At 47.6% G+C, this 21,697-nt stretch overlaps 1 protein-coding gene across 1 annotated transcript in view; it reads left to right on the forward strand.

Annotated features, from left to right (window-relative positions):
- Positions 1-696: 696 nt before the first annotated feature.
- Positions 697-21,697, forward strand: part of LOC135900144 (phospholipid-transporting ATPase ABCA3-like) — a 168,209-nt gene continuing 147,208 nt past the window's right edge. Inside the window, exons 1-3 of the mRNA XM_065429583.2 lie at positions 697-745; positions 7,458-7,891; positions 19,776-20,168. Of these exons, the coding sequence (XP_065285655.1) occupies positions 7,469-7,891; positions 19,776-20,168 (816 nt within the window). The 5' untranslated portion in view covers positions 697-745; positions 7,458-7,468. The remainder of the gene's footprint in view (positions 746-7,457; positions 7,892-19,775; positions 20,169-21,697) is intronic.

Here is a 21,697-nt window from a genome sequence, read left to right on the forward strand (position 1 = left end):
TTCCTAATTCAATAACGCATGAAAATCGACGGCTTCTGTGAGCTCTTAAAATTGCTAATACTTTCGTTTTCGCATATATTATAGATTTAGTTATATTATAACTCTTTCTTCTAGAAGTGGGCATGCTTCGGTGGGTGTGTGCCCATTCTTATCCAAATCATTAAAAACGTGTGTGGAACTTCCGCACAGGGCTTATAAAAGCGATAAATACAATTACATACGCGTGGTACTTTGCTCTGCATAAACCACTTCTTAGCATAATTCTCTAGACAAGTAACAAACATCACCTTAAACCTCCTCACGCAGCAGCGTCGGCTTCTGCTTATGTACATCCGCATGAACTGGTGTTTGCATTGTGTACGGGTTACTGTCTAGACAATAATATTAGACCACTAAACAAGTTGCGGCCCGTGTAATCTATAAACAAACATTTCCTAATATACCATTTTGGATAGGGTCACAGTAAAAACAATTGTAGGCATCTCATTTTGTTTAGCATTGTTTATTTACCCACTTCGCGATAGCTTCGACTCATGAAGGTTCTAACATGGACGTTGGATCCAATTATTTAAATCTTTTAGGTCAATCACTTCCTACGTGGAAAGCACCCCGATATACACAAACAGACAGAGTGTATCCAGATGCGCGCGAGCTATAACTCGTGTTGGGAGCGTGAAGACGAAGCAGAAGAAGAGCATCAACAGCTGCTGTTGGCAGGAATTTCGGAGAGCCCATCAGTCGGCAAGTAAATCAACGCTTAATTCATTTCCGTTAGTTTCTTATCGCATTTCGTATGGTTTGCCGCATTAATTGCTTCGTGCGGGATACACGTGCAAGGGGGTGATAAAATTTTTCGCAGTGTGTATGTCTTAATGAATGATCAAATGTATTTGCATATGTAACCCATAACTCGCAGAAATATGCTTGCAGCGCTTCACCAGATATAAGACGTTCCCTATCGGAAAGGTGTGATTTACAACTAGTAAGTGAAAGAAGCACCATTGACATTGAACATGGTATGATTGTTGTGAACAGCAATTATAAGGGGATAATTATTGAGCATACTGAGCGTTATCCACTGCAGTGTGATATCCTCTTTGCTTCCTCCTCTGTTGCCATACAGGGTGGATCCATAGCTTTCTCTTTTTCTTCATTTTCTCCTCAAGCTCGGGCGATTTCAGAAACAGCAGCTTCTTTTTGAGGATCAGAAGGAGCCGGACGACAACCACCGTGACGCTGAACGCACCGGCATTGCCTCCTTATTGGTTCCGGATTCACAGTTGGTGGCATGGACAATGCCGTAGGCCCTTGAACAGTTGCATAACAGCAGAATAGCAATGCAACAATAACTTGACCCTTGTAACACCAGCGCAACATCATAGAATAAAGAACAAACTTGACAACATTCGCTTTCAGCACGCTTCGATGGAGAACGGCAATAACATTGCACAATGTTGACTGATAAAACATTGAACACACTGTATCTCCATAAGAAAGTGGCAACGCAATAAAAACACTAGAGCATTCAATATTATAGTTCATACGCAATTTTGCAGTTATAAAAACAGTTGGAGAAGTGTGGGAGAGGCCTTTGCCCTGCAATGGGCGTGACCAGGATGACGACGACGATGATGATGATGATGATGACGAAAACCAGTATATGCCACCTTAAAAAAGCGTTTATCTTTATTTCATCGTCTACTACAACGCATATGCTAAATCTGACAACACTGGCGCCAACAGAACGAACCCGTGGCGGCGTCCGCCCGCTGTTCACTTCATGTATTGCTACGCAGCGAATATTTGGCGTCGTGCCGCCGTGTCCGTTTTCACCGCGCGGCGTTCGCCATGAAAATCCACTTCATGTAAACCATAGAGTTACTATACTGACTCTAGAGGACAAGCCCATAGGGCCCATGCATGGAAATCGCGAACCGCAAGAGCGCCGCCACATTGCTACGCGTTGACGTGGCCAGCTCCTGAGACGCTTGCTAAACTTGGCGACAGTAGTCAGCTTTAATCTGGCCACCGATAGCTTCTACCATTTAGCAGCGTAGCCCACGTAGCAGCGTCTCGCTTGTAGCATAGCTTGTAGTGTGGCGATGTGGTGTGCGTGCAGCCGTGCGTTTGGGCTTTATAAGTTGGTTGTTTATTCTATGTTGCGGGATTGTGTGGGTGGGGGTCGATGTTGGCCGTGCAGGTGGCAATTATGCAACGGAAGGATGATCCTGTTCACGTTTCCGGCGGTATGCGCTTTTCAGCGGTCACGCCTGTTGCAGTATCACTGGACGAGGTTACGAGTTAGGAGCTCGAACATGGCTCGAAGCTGGGGTCAGATTTCTCCTTGGCTTTCCGTAATGCTCTTCGCACGGGCGCGGTATGTTGCAGAAGCCAGAGACACTTTTTTTCGTTGCGGGGTGTGTTTTATAGATCGGGGTTTTTTTTTTACAAGTACTGATCCAGCAGTAGTTCACATGTAACCGACAAACGGAAGTCTCAGGAGAGTACTCAGATTATATTAAAGCACGCGGCACAAGAATCCCAGGGCACCCAAGGGACTGTAGGGAGATCAAAGGTCGAAGCAGAACGGTACGTAGGTTGGGGGCCCCGAGGCCGGCGCGTGCCAAGTAGTGTTCGCACGGACAGCTTCCCTGGCACACGCAGCGGTGCCTCGCAAGGTCGAGATACATAAAAGGCACCTGCGCTCATGTCTTTCTTTTGCCTCAGTGCAGTAGGCACGATTAACCAGAACAATATGGAGGGTCTCCAGTTGAGTCACGAAAGCGAGTCATGGCATATGTAGCTTGCGTCGCCTGGCGTATGTAGTAATATCAGAAATAGTTGTACGAACTTTATGCATAGTACGCTTTGTTACGGCACCTTAAAGGAATGGGTGTAGAGGACGCCGTTGGTACGTTTTTTAGTAACTCCCTAATCCTATACCTCCCACCTACAAACAAGCACAAACAGCCCCTCTTTTTATATGTATACATACAATTCCTTTCCATGACGGATTGACCAGTTCAAGTTGTCAACTTGTCAATAACTGTCATAGGACTTACTGTAATAAACACAATTCCGAGATCGGATTGTTTACTTTAATTTTTTACTGTATTACTGAGAACTACATAGAACCTGATGAGAGAAGTATAGGCCTTTTGCACATGTGAATCTAGTGTCCAATACACAAGGCAGCTGCTACAACATGAACTGCAGCAATAAGAGCCACACAACACATACGTAGTTAAAGGTGAAAAATATAGAAGGAAGCTTCAAAATGCGCTCTGTAGCACTGCAAGGTATAACTTATATTGTATGTGTACACTAAATGTTCAAAAAAGCAATGCATCAATGTCTCATTTGCCTTCAAGTTTAGCAAGTTCAAATTTATTGACGTTTATTACGAGCATATGTACAACAGGAATCTGCTGACACACCCGCAGTGAAGGTGGCTGTTCGACGTGTGCTGGCTGCCTCAGCTTTAAAAAAAGAAGGAAATTGGGTGAATATCAACACCAGTGCCACTGTTTCTGGCCTCTGACCTGCACGTGCCTCCACGGCATCCTTGTTGTTGGAGTCTGCACAGGTGAGCTGGCGTGGCGAGGCGTAGGAGTCATCCGAGAGAAAGAGTATCATTTACATGGAGAAGTGCCTGTTCACATTGCCTGTCGCTTTCCCTCAAATGCTTCCTAGGCGACTTGGGTGACACACCCACAGTCAAGGTGGCTGTTCGAGGTGTGCTGGCGGCCTAAACGTAAGAAAAACAAAGAAATTGGATGAATGTCAATACCAGTGCCACTGCTTCTTGCCTCTTACCTGCATTTGTCTCCATGGCCTCTTAGTTTGCGGAGTCTGCATGGAGCTGCTGTGGCTAGGCGTAGACATTGTCTAAGCAAAAAGAAGACGCCGTTCAAATGGAGAATTATGGAAATAAATGCAGTTCTTATGACTGCTTCTTGCACTGTTCTTCCCTAAACGTTTTCAAAGATAATGTCCAGAATACACCAGCACTTTGGCTGCTCTTGCTTTTTACCTGCAAATGACATGATTACCTGGGATATCCTTAGTATGGCTGCGTGCGGCATTGTAACCCCTGGTAGAGGCATTTGAAGTGGTAGCCAGAAATATAAAGATTCATCCTCATCTGCATGAATGCTCTCAATTTCTAAATGCAGTAAATATCACTATCGGTGCAAGGACCCCCACATCTATGCAGCGAGTGCCATAGCTCGAAATTGAAGTTTTCCTTCTGTGTTTTCACGAGGTGTCTGGTATTTCCACATTAGATGTGATCCGTCTCTTTTTATTTCTATACACTACATGCAAATGTTCAGCACTAGTGTGGGCACGCCATTCGCTCCCACGTATGCGAACATTTTCATGGGACAGCTTGAAGCATACCTGCTCAAATCCTACTCTTTAAAACGCCACACCTATCTTCATTACATTGGCGACATATTTAAAATATGGCAACACGGCACAAGCGCCTTAAACGACCTTATTAGCCATTTCAATCGCTTTCACCCGAGTAATAAATTTACTGCTCACCACTGTCCTAGTCAGACCAAGTTCCTGGACACGATGGTCTACATAGAAAACGGAAAACTGAGAACGACACTTTACCGGAAGCCTACAGATAGCCAGCAATATTTAGACCACAACAGTCATCACCCGCGACATTGAAAGCAAGGAATTTTTGTCGGACAAGTGAAACGTATAAGAAGAATCTGCAGCGAAGACCACGATTATATCCACCACCTAAATGACCTTAAATAAACGCTAGCAGAAAGGAAGTATCCCCAAGTTGCTGTCGATAGAGCTTATGATGCCGCGTCAAGATTGGAGAGACAGTCGGAATTGGCGAAAGGACAGCCCACATTAGAATCTGACAGACCGCCGGCCTTTATAACAAAATATTGTAATGCACTCCCAAACATAAACGACATCCTAAGAAAATACCACCCAATATTATCAAGTAACGAGCGTCTGCGAAAAGCGTTCCCGGATGTACCCAGGGTTACCTACCACCGAAACAAGAACTTTAAAGACATGTTAGTGCACGCAAAAATCAGCAAGCAGCATTCCCCCGTAACAAAAGCATGTTGTTGCCTTAGGTGCAAAACCTGCAGGCACCTCCAAAGTGACATTAAAATTAAAAACACCGCAAATAGTTATACGCATAAAGTCAAATCTACCTTCACTTGTACAAGTTCGGATGTGATTTATATGCTTGAATGTTCCTTCTGTAAGAAACAGTATATCGGCGAAACAGGACAATCAATGAACGTCAGATTAAACGTACATCGCGCGGACATAGCTAAAGAGCTTCCCAAAGCCGTCGTCGAGCATTTCAACCTACCAGGTCATAACTTTGATGAACTTAAATTCTACATCTTACAGTCGAATTTCCGTTCTGAACGAGAAAGAAAATACAGAGAATCATACCTTATCCATAAGTTCAAGATATTGCAACCAATAGGCACAAACGTTTCAAAGGGAGCTTTAGAAACTTCAAGCTATAGGCCACAACACTTAGTTTGATTTTTTGGCGTATCCCCCCCCCCGCCTTTTTTTTCCTTTCCTTGCCCTTTTTTTGTCAGCCGGCATGTCAGACGCCCTTGACACGCCGGCTAACACGCGTGTATTGACAGACCGGGGTGGGGGGAGTGCCCTTGCTTTGACCTTGTACACAGCGTTCCTTTACTCTTAATTCGACACGCTAACACATTTTCCCTCGTTTCCTCATCCTCCCACATCCCACCCTCTCCCCTTCAGAAGAACCCCACCTATATATACTGTGGTGAGGAAAGCATACGTCGCCTTGACGAAGTCCACTTGTCGAAACGTTGGCTTCTGCGTTCACCTTGTTCACATTTTGCTTATCTTCTCGCTTGGTAATTTAAAGCACATATTAGTGTGGTGTACGACATATGTTACACTAATGTGGTGTGTTCTCAGGCCTATGCAGCGAGATAATCGGTGCGCGAGAAAAAATTTATTTTTGCATGCTTCTACACACTTATTTAAGGAAAAAGAGCTGGAGCTCTCCACATGATCTACTTATTTCCCTGCGAGTATACTCAACAAAAGCGTGTCCCAGCTGCTTAGTGGTATTTGAGATTATGTCGGTATTGCATATGTGCGTGTTGTCTACAATTATTGCATTTTAGAATGCTCGTAGGGATCTGATGTGCATAACTGCAGTTTATGGATACATGGAAAAGACTCAGCATCAAGTGCAAGTGAATGGTCCTACAGGCCCGGAGTCAATCATGCAAATAGATTGGCTACACACATGTCTGACCAGAAAAGGCATGCCACATGAAATGGCATGCAAGGAAGTGTTGAAAATATTGTGCGGTTAATAAAACGCCTACGGTATTAGTATGGGGGTTCATGCACTCGATTTCGTCCGTATTAGGCACTCGCCTCTTGGTTGCTTCCTGGAACAAAAATACTCGGCATCAGACTGTTTGTCTGCTGTGGCTTTTGTAGAAGCTTGATTGTTCAAAGTGCAACAATTAAACATATTGTATGACTTGCTTGTAGATTCCCCAGTACAATTCCCAGTACCTGTCCAGTAATTGCCTACTGAAGGGAAACCTGCATATAAAAACATCGCTCCGCATTTGAAAACATGCTCTACTGTGACGCTTCTCCAACGATTGTGATGCATCACGATAGCTGTCTACTCTCGTAATGTTCTGAACAAGAAGATACATTCGTTTACTCACATGGGAAGGTATATGCCAGAGCACTTCGCGGCTTGGGTGGCACAAAAGGCTCGAATATGCCATAGCGTCGAATGTCGTCGCGCGATCACATGTCAAACCTAAACTTTACGAAGCTACTACGTAACGCCCCCCCCCCCCCAAAAAAAAAAAACAGATTCGAAGCCGAAATTCGCGCCATGCTTTATTGCATGATTCGTACATCGTGATTTACATAAGTCACATGCACTTAGCAAGCGCTTTCTGTACACTTAATATTAACGCATCACGATCATAAAGACATCAGCTATGCGTTTTAAATGACAAATTACAAGGTGATCTGTACTTGTTTTCAGCTCTTTCAATAGTAACTGCGCTGGCCACATTGACCAGTAGCAGTAGGGCGGCGCCCTATTGGTTCCCACTTTTTCGGGCCAGCGTTTCCTCTTTAGTTGCTTATATTAACTCTATGATGTAAACCTACCATTTATACACCCGTTGTGACGTCACGGCTTAGATCTGCATCTGCGCATGCGCGTCCTCCATAGAGGCAAAGCTAAGGTGAAGCGGTGCCTGCGCGCGCCATGACGTCATCGCTCGGCGAGGTTTTGCTGCGCACGTTCGCCGGCCTAACCGCCAGCTTCAACGGTATCACTTTAAAACATTTCGACCATTTTATTGCAACCAAGCTTAACGTATTTACCTCGGTGTACCTTTAACACGGTACTCTTATCACTTCGTTCGCAGAGCAGGTAGGCATGGGCACGCTGACTCAACTGGTGATGGTCGCGTGGAAGGAGCTGTGCCTGCGCGCCGTGCTGCGCCAGGGCTGGCTCTCGCTCTCCGAGTGCCTGCTCGCGCCGCTGCTCTGCCTCGTGCTCCTGCTGACCACGGGTCCGCCGTTCGTGGACAAGCTCCGCGAGGTGCCGCTCGGCGGTGTCCACATGCTCGACTGGCCGTGCGCCGTGGTCGAGAACCAACTGGTGTTCCGACGCGTGGCTTACGCTCCGCACGCGCCCTACTCGATGCGCCTCATGGAGGCCACGTTCCGCGAGTTCAGCCCGGTGGAGGGACTCGTGGGCTTCCAGGATCCCCAGGCGGTGACCGAATTCGCGCGCACCAAGGCCAACGACTCGGACGCCTTTGACCTGATCATCGTTTTCGACAACCTGCGCAGAACCGTGAGGGGCCTCTTTTGTAATGCGTTATGTGTTATACCGTTAGGTGTGCCAAAGTGGTAAAGAAGTGTGCGTTTATATATATATATATATATATATATATATATATATATATATATATATATACGCACACACCAGCCATAGTTGCTCAGTGGCTATGTTGTTGGGCTGCTGAGCAACGTTTTTATTTCCTTTGCGGCAGCTGAATACGCATTCCTGTCCCTGCCCTGATCCTCTGGTAGGGCGATTTTCTCGGGATGGGCGCGCTAATTTTGACGAGCGTGTTGCAGCTGAGTACCACTGTCAGGTTGGACCTGTAAATCTGCAAACAATCGTGTAGGGTGTTGTGCGCGTGGAGCTCTTGAAGCAAGTGTAGGCTACATAAGCGGCTGCCCTAAGATGTTTGCCCCAGTCCGCATCTCCCGGTTTATTTTTTCTACAGTATGGGACAAGGCGAGCCTGTATTGTTTGGTTAATTCTTTCCATGAAGCGATTAATCTGCAGGTGGTAGGTGGATGTATGGTGATGTTCTACCCCTTGAAGGCGGAGGTATGCTCGAAGTTTCCGGCTGGGGAAAGTCGCGGCCTGATCAGAGATATAAGTATATTTGCAAGACCATGGGCCGTCATTCAAGCCTACTCCGCAAGAAAGCAATCCCATGCCTGCCGGCAATACTCGGCACGGCAGCAGCTTCTGCGTATGCTGTCAAGTAGTGTACGGCGACAAAGATGTAGCGCTTGCCAGTTATAGTTAGAAAGGTCCGATGTGGTCTATTCCGACCGTATTAAATATATAGTATCAAGAGGTGGAATAGCCGGGACCAATTAATCGAGGTTCGTACATCTTGTGACGCTGGCAGGTTTTGCAGCCCGCGACACAAGAGCGGACACTAACCTTCCTTCTCGGCCACCAAAAGCGTTCCTCGATCTTCCGTCACGTGACTGGCTGACCGATGTATCCTCCCTCTGGTTTCTCATGTACAACGTGCCAACTTTTCAAATGCTGTTAGAGAGGAATGACTAATAAATGCTGCTCTTCTTTCTGGTTTTTCTTACATTTAAAAGGTGGTGTAACGCGGCATCTCGCATGAAAAAATTGGGTTGCGTCCTACGTTCGCAAACGAAGTAGTAACAATTGCCAAATCGCTGTCCTCCTGCTGTGCCATCGTTACGTCATGCTGGAAAAACAGTATCTAGCCCTCATTGTTTCAAGGCATATGATCGCCTCATCTTATGTACGGCGCAATAAAGCACGGGCGGAAGCGAAGACCACATAGTGGTACCCGACTCGCAAATGAGAATCTCAATGAAATAAACGCATCTTTTATACGCGATCACCTCACGTGCACTCTATGAGCATCGGGCGATTTCACGGGCATCACCTGTAGGATTTCTCGACAGAGCCTCAGCAAATTGATTCACAGCCCCAGAGCGGTGGCGCATGGTGTAGCCGTATTTGTGAAACCTTAAAATGCACCGCACGGAGCTGTGTTTTAAGTGTTGCTTCGCAAACATTGAAGTGATAGCTGGGTTGCTTTCACGACCATAAACTTTCGTACAAACAGGTAGTATCTCAGCTTGGCAGCGACACTCCGAAGTACAGCCAAGAACTCTAGCTCGTTAGAGTGGTAATGCAGCTCAGCATTCGACCGTGTGCGGCTAGCATGCGCAAATAACATTCTCGCCTCAATTATGGTTGCGCTGCGCTAATGCCGCTCCCAAGCCAAAATTGCCAGCATCAGTACAAATTTTGCGGCCCCATTTTTCATTAAAATGGCTGTGCACAACACGATTGGTCAGCTCATGTTCGAAGACTTGAAAGGTGTTTTCTTTGATGGGTCGCATTCGAACTCGGTTTCCTTTTTGAGTAAGTTCGTGAGAGAAGCCGCAGTTGCAAAATTTCCTTCAAGCCTTCCTACATACGAAGCGATGCCTAAATAAGACTGCCCCTGCTTTGAAGAATTTGGCTTGGGGTGGTTGTCTACCGCTGATATCCTCTCTGGAAGTTACTGGGCACAGTGCTCAGAGATTCAGAGATGGTACAACCGCGGTAAGGAGATGAGGACAAGAGGAACTAAAACCTTTCTCGGTTCAACCTGAATCCTGATCCGTCTTCAAAGCTCCGAAGATATTCTTCTTCACTTGTACCAACGACTAAAATATCGTCAAAATGGCCACTAAGGCTTTACCTTTAAGCGAGCCAATTACGCTGTTAGCAGCCCACTGGAAGGTGCTCGAAGCCATACCTAATCCTAAAGGCATGAGGTTGAACTCGTATGATGCAGATGGTGTATGGAACGTCTTTTTAAACTTGTCTTGTTCGGCAACCTCATGCGCTTCCCCCTAACCTTCAAGAGGGAGCCTCCGTCCAGAGTTGGAGTCTAAGAAAGGCTTGTCGTCCGGGCAACACTGTGCGCTCCGTTCCGGTATCGAGAAGGGCAATTAAATCTTCGACACCTTCACTATGAAAAACTGCGAAAGGAAGAGTGCACGTATGGTAGTGGATGCGCTGTCGTGGGTCTTTGTCAAGATTATTGCTGTCGTGCTCTAAATGTCTGTGCAAAGGATGTCGCCGCATAACAGCACCGGTTGCACAAGGAACTCGCGTCGGGACTGCTAGACGCCGTCGTTTGGTGTCTTACCGCTCCACCGCCTTCCGGACGAAGACCTGATGCGTAGTGTCCTGTGGCAGCATGGACAGGATGGCCTCTATCAATAGGGTCGTAGCGACCGTCAAGTACATACTGCGACGCACACTGAGAGGCCCAAGAAAGGTCGCAAGCATTCAGAAGCAATAGGTTGCTATAGATGTACTCTGCTATATGCTCCCGGTGCTCTTACTGGCGGGGTCTCGTCTTCATAAGACACGTGTCGCACGCGCCGTAAAAGTTGCTGAATGCAGCTATGAAGGCGCAACTCAAGCCTCTACACGTTAAGTAGTTGTGCCCTTCGTACAGATGCCATGGCTCAGCGGCCCAACGCTGATGTTCTTCCGAGAAGGCCTCCTTGATGTCCGCCAAGTGTGACTGGCGGCGACAAAGTGCCCTATGCGAATCCAAATGTCGGGGCACTCCTGGAATCCGCGGAATTCGGGTAGCATGGTTGTTGCTTTCGTTGGACGGGCGGCACTTCCATTAGTTAACTTTCAGCTTTTATCTGTAGCAGCCTAAGAAGCGCGACAATAACCTACGTGATTCCACGAACATCTGCATGCTTTGAAGCTGCGGAGGAGCCCTGGACGCTATCTTCAGATGTCGTTGTCGGGACTCGAGGCGTATCATGCTGTTTACATGGTGCACTGATGGCCGGGTTCTCCAGAATCTAGGTGTTACGCAACTGCGTTATTCTTAGAGGGAAGCAAAGCCTCCAGATACCCGGAGTACCTTGTTTAACTCTACCTCTCCTTATTCCTTTCGCCATCTTCCTACCAGTCTCATTCATTCCGCTTGTTTATATGCACCTTATCATATGACAATGACGGTGGCCTGCTCCGCACCACCGCTGGTTGCACTTTGCTCGTAGAAGCGGGACCAAGTGTGTCGCCTGAGTTTCTGACTAACACTAAGCTGTGTGGTGAACACGATGGTTAAAATAATGGATCCGGGACTTCAAAAAGGTGCGACGCAACGCAAGCGCATTTTTCTCAAATATGACGCTAAACTTTAGCTGCGTTATTTCTTTCCTGCTAAAATGGCATTTATATTATCTTATAGAGTTGCTTATTACTTGTTTGAGGCTCATTACTGCAGTAGCGCAAGACAGCTTGTCGAGTTGGCCATGTTTCAGTTTTAAAAACCGCGCTGATAGAGGCACAGCAGGTGAAAGAAGATCGACAAAAGTGAAATTAAACAAACTCGAGAGAAGGGCTTGAACAGCCATGAGGAGCACAGCCGGTGCAGCCGTAATCTGTGTTACAGAATCATAGATCCGTGGCCTACTGGTGTGTTCCACCTCCGGACGCACAGGCGCGTTGTTGTCACACTATAGCGCGCTCGGTAGTGGTGCGGAGAGACAGAACCTCGAGCTACAGAAAAAAAGAAAAAAGGTTTACAGAGAGGATATGCATACATATGCATACACGAGTAAGATGACTCTGCTAGCAATCGGTTTCACGCCGTTATGCATTTTTCGATATCTGTCACTCGCGGGTCTGCCCGTAAATTATTTCCGCTACTTTTTATCATAAGGTGCAAATCGATCATCACCTGCCCGCTCTGCCAACGAGATGATGAGTTCGTGAACACGTCCCACTTTTTGCTTACGTGATCAGCTGCAACCAGTATTAGGCGTCGTCATGCCACGTGAGTTAGAGTAGCCTGCAAGACGAAAGCGTTCTACAGACGTAGCTGAACGGTTACTTGTATTACAAGCTCCCCTCTTCCATTTGGGAGGCCGGTTCCGCACTTCAAACTTCCTCGATGCACAAGTGTGCTCGCAGGTTTGATTCTGTGGAATATTACTCGTTTTTCTAGGCACGCGTTGGCGCAATAAACATTTGGTGCAGTGTAAAATGCGTTGCCCCACACTCTAAGAACAGTTTACACCCTTTGGCTTGCCCCTTCTGCCACACAAAAATAATCGTCATCTGCCTTGATGCGTTTCCTTTCTTTATCGCTGCAAGCTCGGAACTTTCCAGTGACGAACGGCACGCGCGTTATCAGAAGAGGCACTCCAAAGGGTGTAAACTGTTCTATGCTGATAACGCGCGTGCCGTTCGTTACTGGAAAGTTCCGGGCTCGCAGCGATAAAGAAAGGAAACGCATCAAGGCAGATGGCGATTATTTTTGTGTGGCAGAAGGGGCAAGCCAAAGGGTGTAAACTGTTCTTAGAGTGCATTCTGGTTTTTGGGATATATGGATGGACGGATGGATGGATGTTATGAGCGTCCCCTTTGGAACCGGGTGGTGGGTTGCGCCACCATGCTCTTGCTATTAACGCGATAGCGTTAAGGAGCTCGTGTCGCAGAAAAGCCGGTGTCGTCGGGTGTCGGCGTCGGCGGCGTTGACCGTGAGCGATAAATCACGGCAGGCGCTTCATAAATAAAAAGCAACTTCCAAGATTGGCCCGGTGGGAATCGAACCCAGGTCTCCGGAGTGTGAGACGGAGACGCTACCACTCAGCCACGAGTTCGATGCTTCCAAGCGGTGCAAACGCGCCTCTAGTGAATGCGGTGTTGCCTTCGAAACGAGCCGTGGAAAGTTATACTGCGGTGTATATCGGTAATTATGAACATGTAACGTACAGAAGTCACAATTACACGAGTTGCGAAGTGCGTTTCCGCTGCATTTCTTCTGCGCTTTCCGCACACGCAGAGCCATCTTGCGGCAAACACAGAAGACCCCCTCCTCTCAATGTACGGCGCTGCCCCGACAGGAGGCGCGCCGCGCGCGCATTGGGACCGCTGCCAGGCGCGTCGCGGGACTCCCTCTCCCCTGACGACGCTTCGCCGTGCTTCCGGTTTAGATTACTATCTATCTCTCTGCCCGTGCCGATCACGACGTTTGGCTGGCGTAGATCGTTTCCCGTCCGAGACACCGAGTTCTTTGGTTCGTTTCGTTCGCTCAGGCGCACGTTTCGTTGCCGCGCCCAACGCTGCGTTGCTCGACGCTCACCGCGTGATAGGTGGGCGCTAAGTCCGATGCGGGGCGCATCGTCAGTGATCGCTGTGCCGTAGCGCATTGTCTTATACCCCTTGGCGGGTCGACGGGAACGCTGTCGCGTCCCACTCTTGAAGGCGAAGCTTAAGCGTCCTCCAATTTTTTATACTACACAATGTCCTGCCTAGGTTAAAAAAAAAAAGAAAGCTATGAACTCCCACAACCAAATTTTCTTATCCCCTATTGCGAACTTTGCTCTTGTACTCCTCTATTTTTTTGTCGTTTTGCTACTTTTCTTCCACCAATCTTCCCATCGCCTGTTACTAATGTCTATTGCGGACATGTTTACTTTTCCCCTGCTCTCGCTGAACCCAATGCCATCAAGGAGGCCAGTGGTGCCTAAGTCGACCGCTAGGTAGATATCTTCACATTCTAATAAAACATGCTCCATCTTTTCCCTAGCTTTACCGCAGCAAGCACATGCTTCATCTTCCTTCTTATATCTCGCTTTATAAATGCGTGTTCTAAGTCATCCCGATCTCGCTTCGAAAAGTAATGAGCTTGCCTTTCAGTTATCATCAATTGTTTCTTTCCTGATTTCGTTTTTTCCTGTTAGGTAGTTACTCATTGCAGGTTTCTTTCCGTAGCCACGACCCATGAGATTATTTCAGCCTCTGACTTTCCGCTTGACGTTCTTTGTTGCTGTGTTTCCCACCCTACACGCCGCATTCCTAATTCCTAATTCCTAACCTTCCTAATTCTTTTCCTCCATTGTGAATCAATGTTTTTCCTGTACAGATACCTCAACACTCTCCCAGTCCATTTACCTTTTCCACATTCCTGTCGTTCTTCATAATCAATTTTACTGCGCGCTTCCTCACTTCAAAACTAGTGGAGCCCATATCACCCTGCACAGCTTCATTTGTAGTCTTCCCGTGAGCGCCTATTGCGAGGCAACCCACTGACTTATGGTTCCCATCGGGTACTGATTGTACCCCTGATTTGAAGCAAACAACCGCATTTTTAAAGTAACTCCTGGAACCATTACAACTTTCCACATAACCTGGAGCACCTCGTATCTACTGTATCCCCATAGCGCTCTGTCCTTCATTATGGCTGTGTTTCTCTTCCCCTTCACTGTTATTGTTTTTTTTTCCTGTGTTTCCATGTATCTATTGCGTTCGCTTATCCATATACCAGTGTATTTATATTCTCTTACTCGAGGTATTAGCCAGACGTTGCAAATCACTTCGCTTGTTGGCTATCAACATAATGTCGTCCGCATTATTGGCCTCGAGCTCCACCACTGGAAAAGCTGGCGCCACCATCGGCGTGACGTGCTAGGAGGGATCACGTGGACATAGCGGCCGCGTCGGCTGCTTCGGGAGCGCCGAAGCGAGCTGAAAACGAGTTTAAATTCCCTCGTACGCTGCGGTCCTCATTTAGTGGCGAAATTTTCCCGCTTCGAGTGTCTCCTTTACAACCCTTGAAAGCACTACAATAGGTAGTGGCTGCCTTTGAAGGCGAGCAACATGGTGGGCTATTGCTCGGTGCCGCAAGGCCGAACGCACGTAACGGAGGCCGGTGTCAGCCTTATTCACACGTAGCCGCAGGACAAGAAGCTGCGTGAAGCTTGGCTCGCGAAACAAAACCGGCAAACAGTCATCGGCTACAACTCGGGTATGCAGCAAGCACAGACGCGAGGAAGATTTCTGCTACGGCGCCCGGTCTGCGATGTTCTGAAAACGCGCACTGAGACGCTCGCCCGACTCCGCTGCCCGACTAATGTCATGACGGTTTGGTCTATGAACTTGTCGATGCTATAGATACCATCAAGCTGAGTGGAGTGGAAAGGCAACGGTAAGAAGCACATTTAAAGAAAGCATGGCATATGGTCATGTTTGTGTTATGAATTAATGCACTGGATTACAAAAAACACAAAAAAAGGAGCAGCGGGAAATGGCATGCTGAGAACACCGAAAAACATTCAGTGCGACGCAACTCGAGAAATAATATTGAAAGATCAAAGAATTTAGAAGAAAAAAAGATTGAATCGTCGTGACGGCACATCACAGTCCACGTAGGCGTCGAAGTCTCTACAGTGAAGTAATTTTGAATAGCTCTGATAGCACCCACGCAACAATGGTTGCTTGCATACTTCCAAATGGTCATATTCTGCGGCCTGAAGCTCATGGCATGGTGCGAAAACGCGCGCGCGGAGAAAGCGAAACAGTGCGCGGACAAGCATGCAGACGCGCAGTCGGTCGCTGCGAATCTACGCGATCGCTGCATTGAGGCTTCGTTCTATTACGCTCCATTTAGTTATACAAACACTATAAGAACATATTTCACATAGCTTGCTCTCAGCGTTTACCTACCTTTCACGCAAAAAGCCGGTTCGGGAGACTCCATCGCGGCAACCGCGCGCAGTGGCGTTCACTGTACGTATTAGGTAAAGAGATAGCGTCTGTAAACGATTGTGTGCTTTCAGTTTGCCCAAGATTATTATTTAGACAGTAAAAAACTTCTCTCGTTTCGAAAGTACTTACAGAAATGTCCGGGAGAGCTCGCGTGTGGTGTTTTCAGTGAGCGCTGACAGCAAAACCTATGAGGAGCGCGCCGCGTGATCCCTCATACTACGCCAGCGAGGCGCTTCCGCTAGATGGCGACTCCGTAACTCCTCCCCGCCAATATAAACATGGAAGATGCTGCTCTACTACTGTACGCGCCAGTTGGCATGAGAGAATAAACCCGATATTACTTCCTTATAGCGCACTCTCCATCCTCGCCATGTACATCATAAACAGCAGTGGGAATGAAGGGCACCCTAGCCTGAGTCCCTTGCTGATGTCAACTTTCTCCTCGCTCCTCATCCCTTCCCTTTCGCCGTTGCTACTACACACCATCTGGTGGAGGTGCTATTGCATTCATTTGCGGACGGCCCTGTCAAGGTCAAATACTGAAAACAGCAGCAAGTTTAGTTCGTATCATCTACCTATCTGCAGGGTTCAAAACCTGCCTCCGGAGCACAGACTTTTACGTGTGACAAACTTAAAGACCATGGCCCAGTCCACCTCAATGACGAAAGAGCATCGCCTGCATCCATCGTACAGCAATAAACCAGAGAACCACCTATGTTCCGCGAAGCATCGTCCAACGAAGCAGAAACCTTGCTCAAGATATTCGATACGGTTTCAGACCTAAACAACTGGAACTATGGGTTCAAGCTTTGCTATGTGCACTTAATTTTGGAGGACGCCGCGAACATCAGCGCTCTACTGAGACAGGAGCGCAACGTAGAGAAATTCAACAAGAGCGGACACTTCCATAGAGCCCAACGGCCTAATCGACTGTAACGCACCAAGCCGCTGGCCTCAGTACCTGAACCGCACTTCCAGTTTCAGTTTTGGGCGCGCGCGTTTTGAACGCTAGCTGGAACGCGTTACGCCAGATGCGCTCATTGGCGCGGCATTTTTTTTGTTTTTTTTTCTTCTACTGCTGAACTGCGCACAGTCTTGCTTCGGAATTATTTCATTATTAAGTAAAATTGTAGCGAATGGTATTCACAAGCCGAAGTTCTAGATGTTGCAACTCCATCGTACGTTGTGTCTTACCCCGCACTTCCACCACTCTTTTGCGGTGTGAGATGTGGATGTTTCGAGTTGAGTTCCTATCGAGATTCAGCTAGCCAGTCGCACGTCGTATTCCCTCTTTTCAACCGACGTCTTGGACGACCCACGTCCTGTTGAGGCGTAAACTAAGAACGCACGTAAGATTGTTACAAAATGTTCGCTATTTATTAAAGGGAAAATCAGAGATCCACCCGTTCGCAGCAATTGCTACAAAGGAAACCCATACGAGTTCCTCGATAGAAAACCTCGCAGTTGAAGAAAACACCTGTCCTGGCCCGGGACTCGAACCCGGGACCACCGCCATTCCGGGCCAGCTGCTCTAACATCTGAGCTAACCAGGCGGCTAGCAGATGGCAGGGTGAAGTCGAATTTGTCAACAACTCTAAGCAAAGGCAAGAGTTTCACGTAATAGTTTTGTGGAAACCCGCAACGTAGAGAGAAGTAATTATTAAAGGGAAAATTAGACACCCACCCGTTCGTAGCAATTGCAACAAAGGAAACCCATACGGTTTCCACGAAATAAAATCTCGCACTTGAAGAAAATATTCGTCCTGGTCTGATTTTCCCTTTAATAATTACTTCTCTCCATCTTGCGGGTTTCCACAAAACTATTACGTCAAATGTGTTCGCTAATTTGGTTTTTGCTGAAACCTGCTGCACGCCTGTTCATTCTGCTCGCCAGCACACATCAGTGTACACAATGGACATAATGACATACGATGATGTGAGTACGTATGCATGAATTCAGACATCGCATTTGATATTCAAGCCCAAATGTAAATAAACCTTATTTTTAACACAATGCCGGTAGAGTGCCAAAGAAAGACATGTAAGAAACCGCGCCAACATCGGCGAACTTGACCAATTCATCGACAACAATATCCTTACCTGAGCCAGGTCTTCCACGGCCGCTCTGTGTATTTCGCCCCTTGCACATTCGCTTCTGACACACCGGCAGTGAAAAGGGACACAAGTAAAAAAAATATGTGATGATTTCTTGAGTGGGATAGACTGAAGTGTGACATGGACATCTTTAGGTTCGTTGAATAATGGTGCAGGTGCATGATCTTTTCTTTTTATTTGAAATTAGTGTATTCAAAAGTGACAGTTTTATACAGTTAAAAGAAAGATAACAGGCGGCAATGCTTGACGAAGCCCTCTTTCCCATAAAATTATGCATTATAATTCAACGCATTATAGCCGGCCTTTTGCATTTATAGGGCACGTTTTCAATTATAGAATTAATTTGACTAGACGAATGCAGGGTACATTTAATTACTGGGATAAATAATAGCTTATACAATATACCATGGCTGCACACGTGCAAAAATATTATTTTAGATAAACACGTGAACCTCGAGAATCCTGCAAAATTACAGAATAAAATTATAACATCCAAATGGTTAAGGGGCTTTGGAGAATTTTCCATAGATTCACATTGTCTTATCAAATACTATGGACTCGCTATATTATTTATTATTTGTATACTTGATGGCCCTCATGAATCTTTACTCTATGTGAACCAAATTTCAGAGAAAAAGATTTTGGTGGGGCATTCTTTTTCAATCTAGAACGAAGCCACTGAACATTAACTACTATACAAATTTCTTTTTCAAATATCTGCCAGAAGTGGGCTCAAAACACTTGGTAGCGAATTGTCCCCGCAAGAAAATGTGTCGTCTTGCTTGGTTTACCACTAAGCTCAACTTTCCATGCTTAGAAAAGGGGAGGGTTCACGGCTATCGTCCAACCGATTCATTTCATGAAGTTCGCCTTGTGTATTTAAGGGGGAAAAGATTACTAAACTCAAACGTAATGTGTGACCCTCGGACGAATTTAGACGCGTGGACTGCGTCCCACTCAAGACTCGCGCGCCGTGCGAATTGCCTGCGGCGGGGCAAACAGAGAAGAGGTCGCACCATTGTTTAGTATGCTGCGACTTCTTCCAAGTTTCTGTTTTTTTTCTCTTAGCGCAAGAGAAATACAGCCATCGCTAGAAAAAAAATGGCTGTGGCTTAGGTAAGGTTAAGCCCAGGATGCGAAGCATACTAGCCTTTATTTTAGTTGTTGAACCACTGTTTAGCCTGGTGAACTGCTGTTGCTTGGCTATATTTGGTTCGGCTAGACGAAGAAACAACTCATGCATTACTTCTTCGCCTTCAAGAGTGGAACGCGACAGCGTTCCCGTCGACCCGCCAAGGGGTGTAAGACAATGGGCTACAGGGCAGCGACTACGCGCCCCGCATTGGACGCGGTGAGCGTCGAGCAAAGCAGCGTTCGGCGCGGCAACGAAATGTGCGCCTGAGCAAGAGACGCACGCCTTAGAAACAGCGCGTTTCTAAGGCAACACCGCATTCACTAGAGGCGCTTTTGTACCGCTTTGAAGCGTTGTACTCGTGGCTCAGTGGTAGCGTCTCCGTCCCACACTCCGGAGACCCTGGTTCGATTCCCACCCAGCCCGTCTTGCAAGAGTTGAGCCAAAGCCACTTCTCCTCTGTCGTGACGTCACGGTGTCACGTGATTTCATGGTCACCGCCGCGCCTGAGGAGCTGGGTTGAGCCCTCGTAATATGCTTCGCATAAAATGAACATCTGGAAATGTACAACGGTAGAGTTATATGCTTTGTAGTTTTCCTCCTAAGCCCGAACACTCCTGGCAGGACGACAAGCCGCCGGAGGATCTTCGCTACACCCTGCGCTACAACACGAGCCGGCTGTATCTGCTGGACGACCGCGACGACCGGCGCGGCTACTACCCGCTACGGCGCGACTACGTGGTGCCGCTCGTGTGCCTGCTGGGGGACAGCCACCTGCGGCTCACTGCTCGCGCCCTGGGAAGACCGGAACCTAGGTACCTCTGGCGCACGCGCTCCTTCAGCGACAACAAGGACCACAGGACGCTGGTGCACCGTGACTACAGTGCCCTCGCGTTCGAGCTGGGCGTCGTGTGGCTACTGCTAAACTACGCCGCCGACACAGTGCACGACAAGCGGACGCGGAAGCGCGAGTTCCGCCGCATCATGGGCCAGACCGCGCTCGTCTACTGGTTCGAGGTTGGTGTCACAGGCGCTTGTCTAATACATTGCAAAGAGGGACCGAACGTTCGTAGTACCTTACCGAACAATTCGCTCTCCCGCCGGAGAGGCGAAGCACTGATTGCGATAGAAATTTAGTAGATATCTGTACGAAGTAGCTATCTACTAAATATAGTAGCTTTATAGGCCGTATAAACATTTCAACATTCGCTTACTAACTAAATTACCGATGACAGAATGGGTAAGCGTGGCTCAACAAGGACGTGGAAAGAAATAGAAACACGTATACCGCGCTGTCTTTGATTGTCAGCTTCTTTCTACGTCCTTGTTCAGTCGCGCTTAGACATTATATCATTGATTGAAGCCAGATAGCGCGTCAACGTGTTTTAACTACTTTAACCAGCACGGTGCCGCGCACACACAGGTAAACGTGAACACATATCGCTCGATGACAGCGGGAACTGTCTGCGAAAACATTGGAGTTAGGGAATCGCGGCAGCAGCCGTGAGCGAATAGACCTCCGTGCATATGGCGCTTCAAAGCCTACGAAACGTCGAAAGCACAGCGCATAAGAAGCTACCGGCACTACGAGCACTCGGCAAACATCGCAGATCGCTTTGAACATGAGAACCGCGCGGGCGCGCACTTCAGCCGCGTCGCAGACCGCTTTCAAGACACACCAGCGCCGGCAACGCGTCCCTACGGCGTCCGTGATTCGCGTGGCCAAGGCCGTAGTAGACGCCGTGGTTGTGTCTACTCTGTCAAAGCCACCTAGAAAAAAATGCAAGGCCTCCGCATCACCTCCTCTCCCCTGTCAATACGTCACGAGAGTCGGATGGTAGCGGTGGATGGGGGAGCGCTGCGTTTCTAGAACGCGGCGCGCGTTCTGAAAACAAATTTTCTACGTGGCTGCAACGCCAGAGCGGCAACGCGTGGAGCATTTGCTTGGTGTCTTTGGTGGGGCATGCTGCACCGTAAACGCGATTGCTTTTCTTTGATTGTGCGTGGTTCGTCGTACACGGAAGCGCAACGATGCCTGGCTGTTGTTGCGCACCAAACTGCAAGTCCAAATATGACGGAGGACAAAGTGTCCGAGAGCAGTTCCTCGGAAGGACTTCTCGCCCACGAAGTACACAGTGGTAAGTATTTCTTCTCTCTATTGTTATTCTGGGTTTCCAGACGAATAGGTTTCGTCAGCATAGTGCGCAATGCATTCGTGCACGCGTGCACAATAGATGCGCGTCTCTGCACCTGTCGACGCGCTTGTAAATTCAACATTTTCGTCGAGCTTCATACCTGTAACGGCTTGTTTTTTTTTATTTCAGCTCTGTGAAAAGCATTTCTTGCCATCGGATTACTTGAAGACATCTTATACGGGCATCAAGACAGGAAAAGTGGTCGAAGTTGCCATGAAAAACATCCGTCTGAAGAAAACTGCAGTTCCGAGCTTGTTTCCCAATTGCCCTGCCTATTTATGGCGTCCGCAAGTGTGCGTTCGAGAAGCGCCGGCTGCCAAAAGAGCGCGCTTGGAAGCCACATATTTGCAA

Source organism: Dermacentor albipictus, chromosome 4 (genome assembly GCF_038994185.2).
Source record: "Dermacentor albipictus isolate Rhodes 1998 colony chromosome 4, USDA_Dalb.pri_finalv2, whole genome shotgun sequence".
Classification (NCBI taxonomy): domain Eukaryota; kingdom Metazoa; phylum Arthropoda; class Arachnida; order Ixodida; family Ixodidae; genus Dermacentor; species Dermacentor albipictus.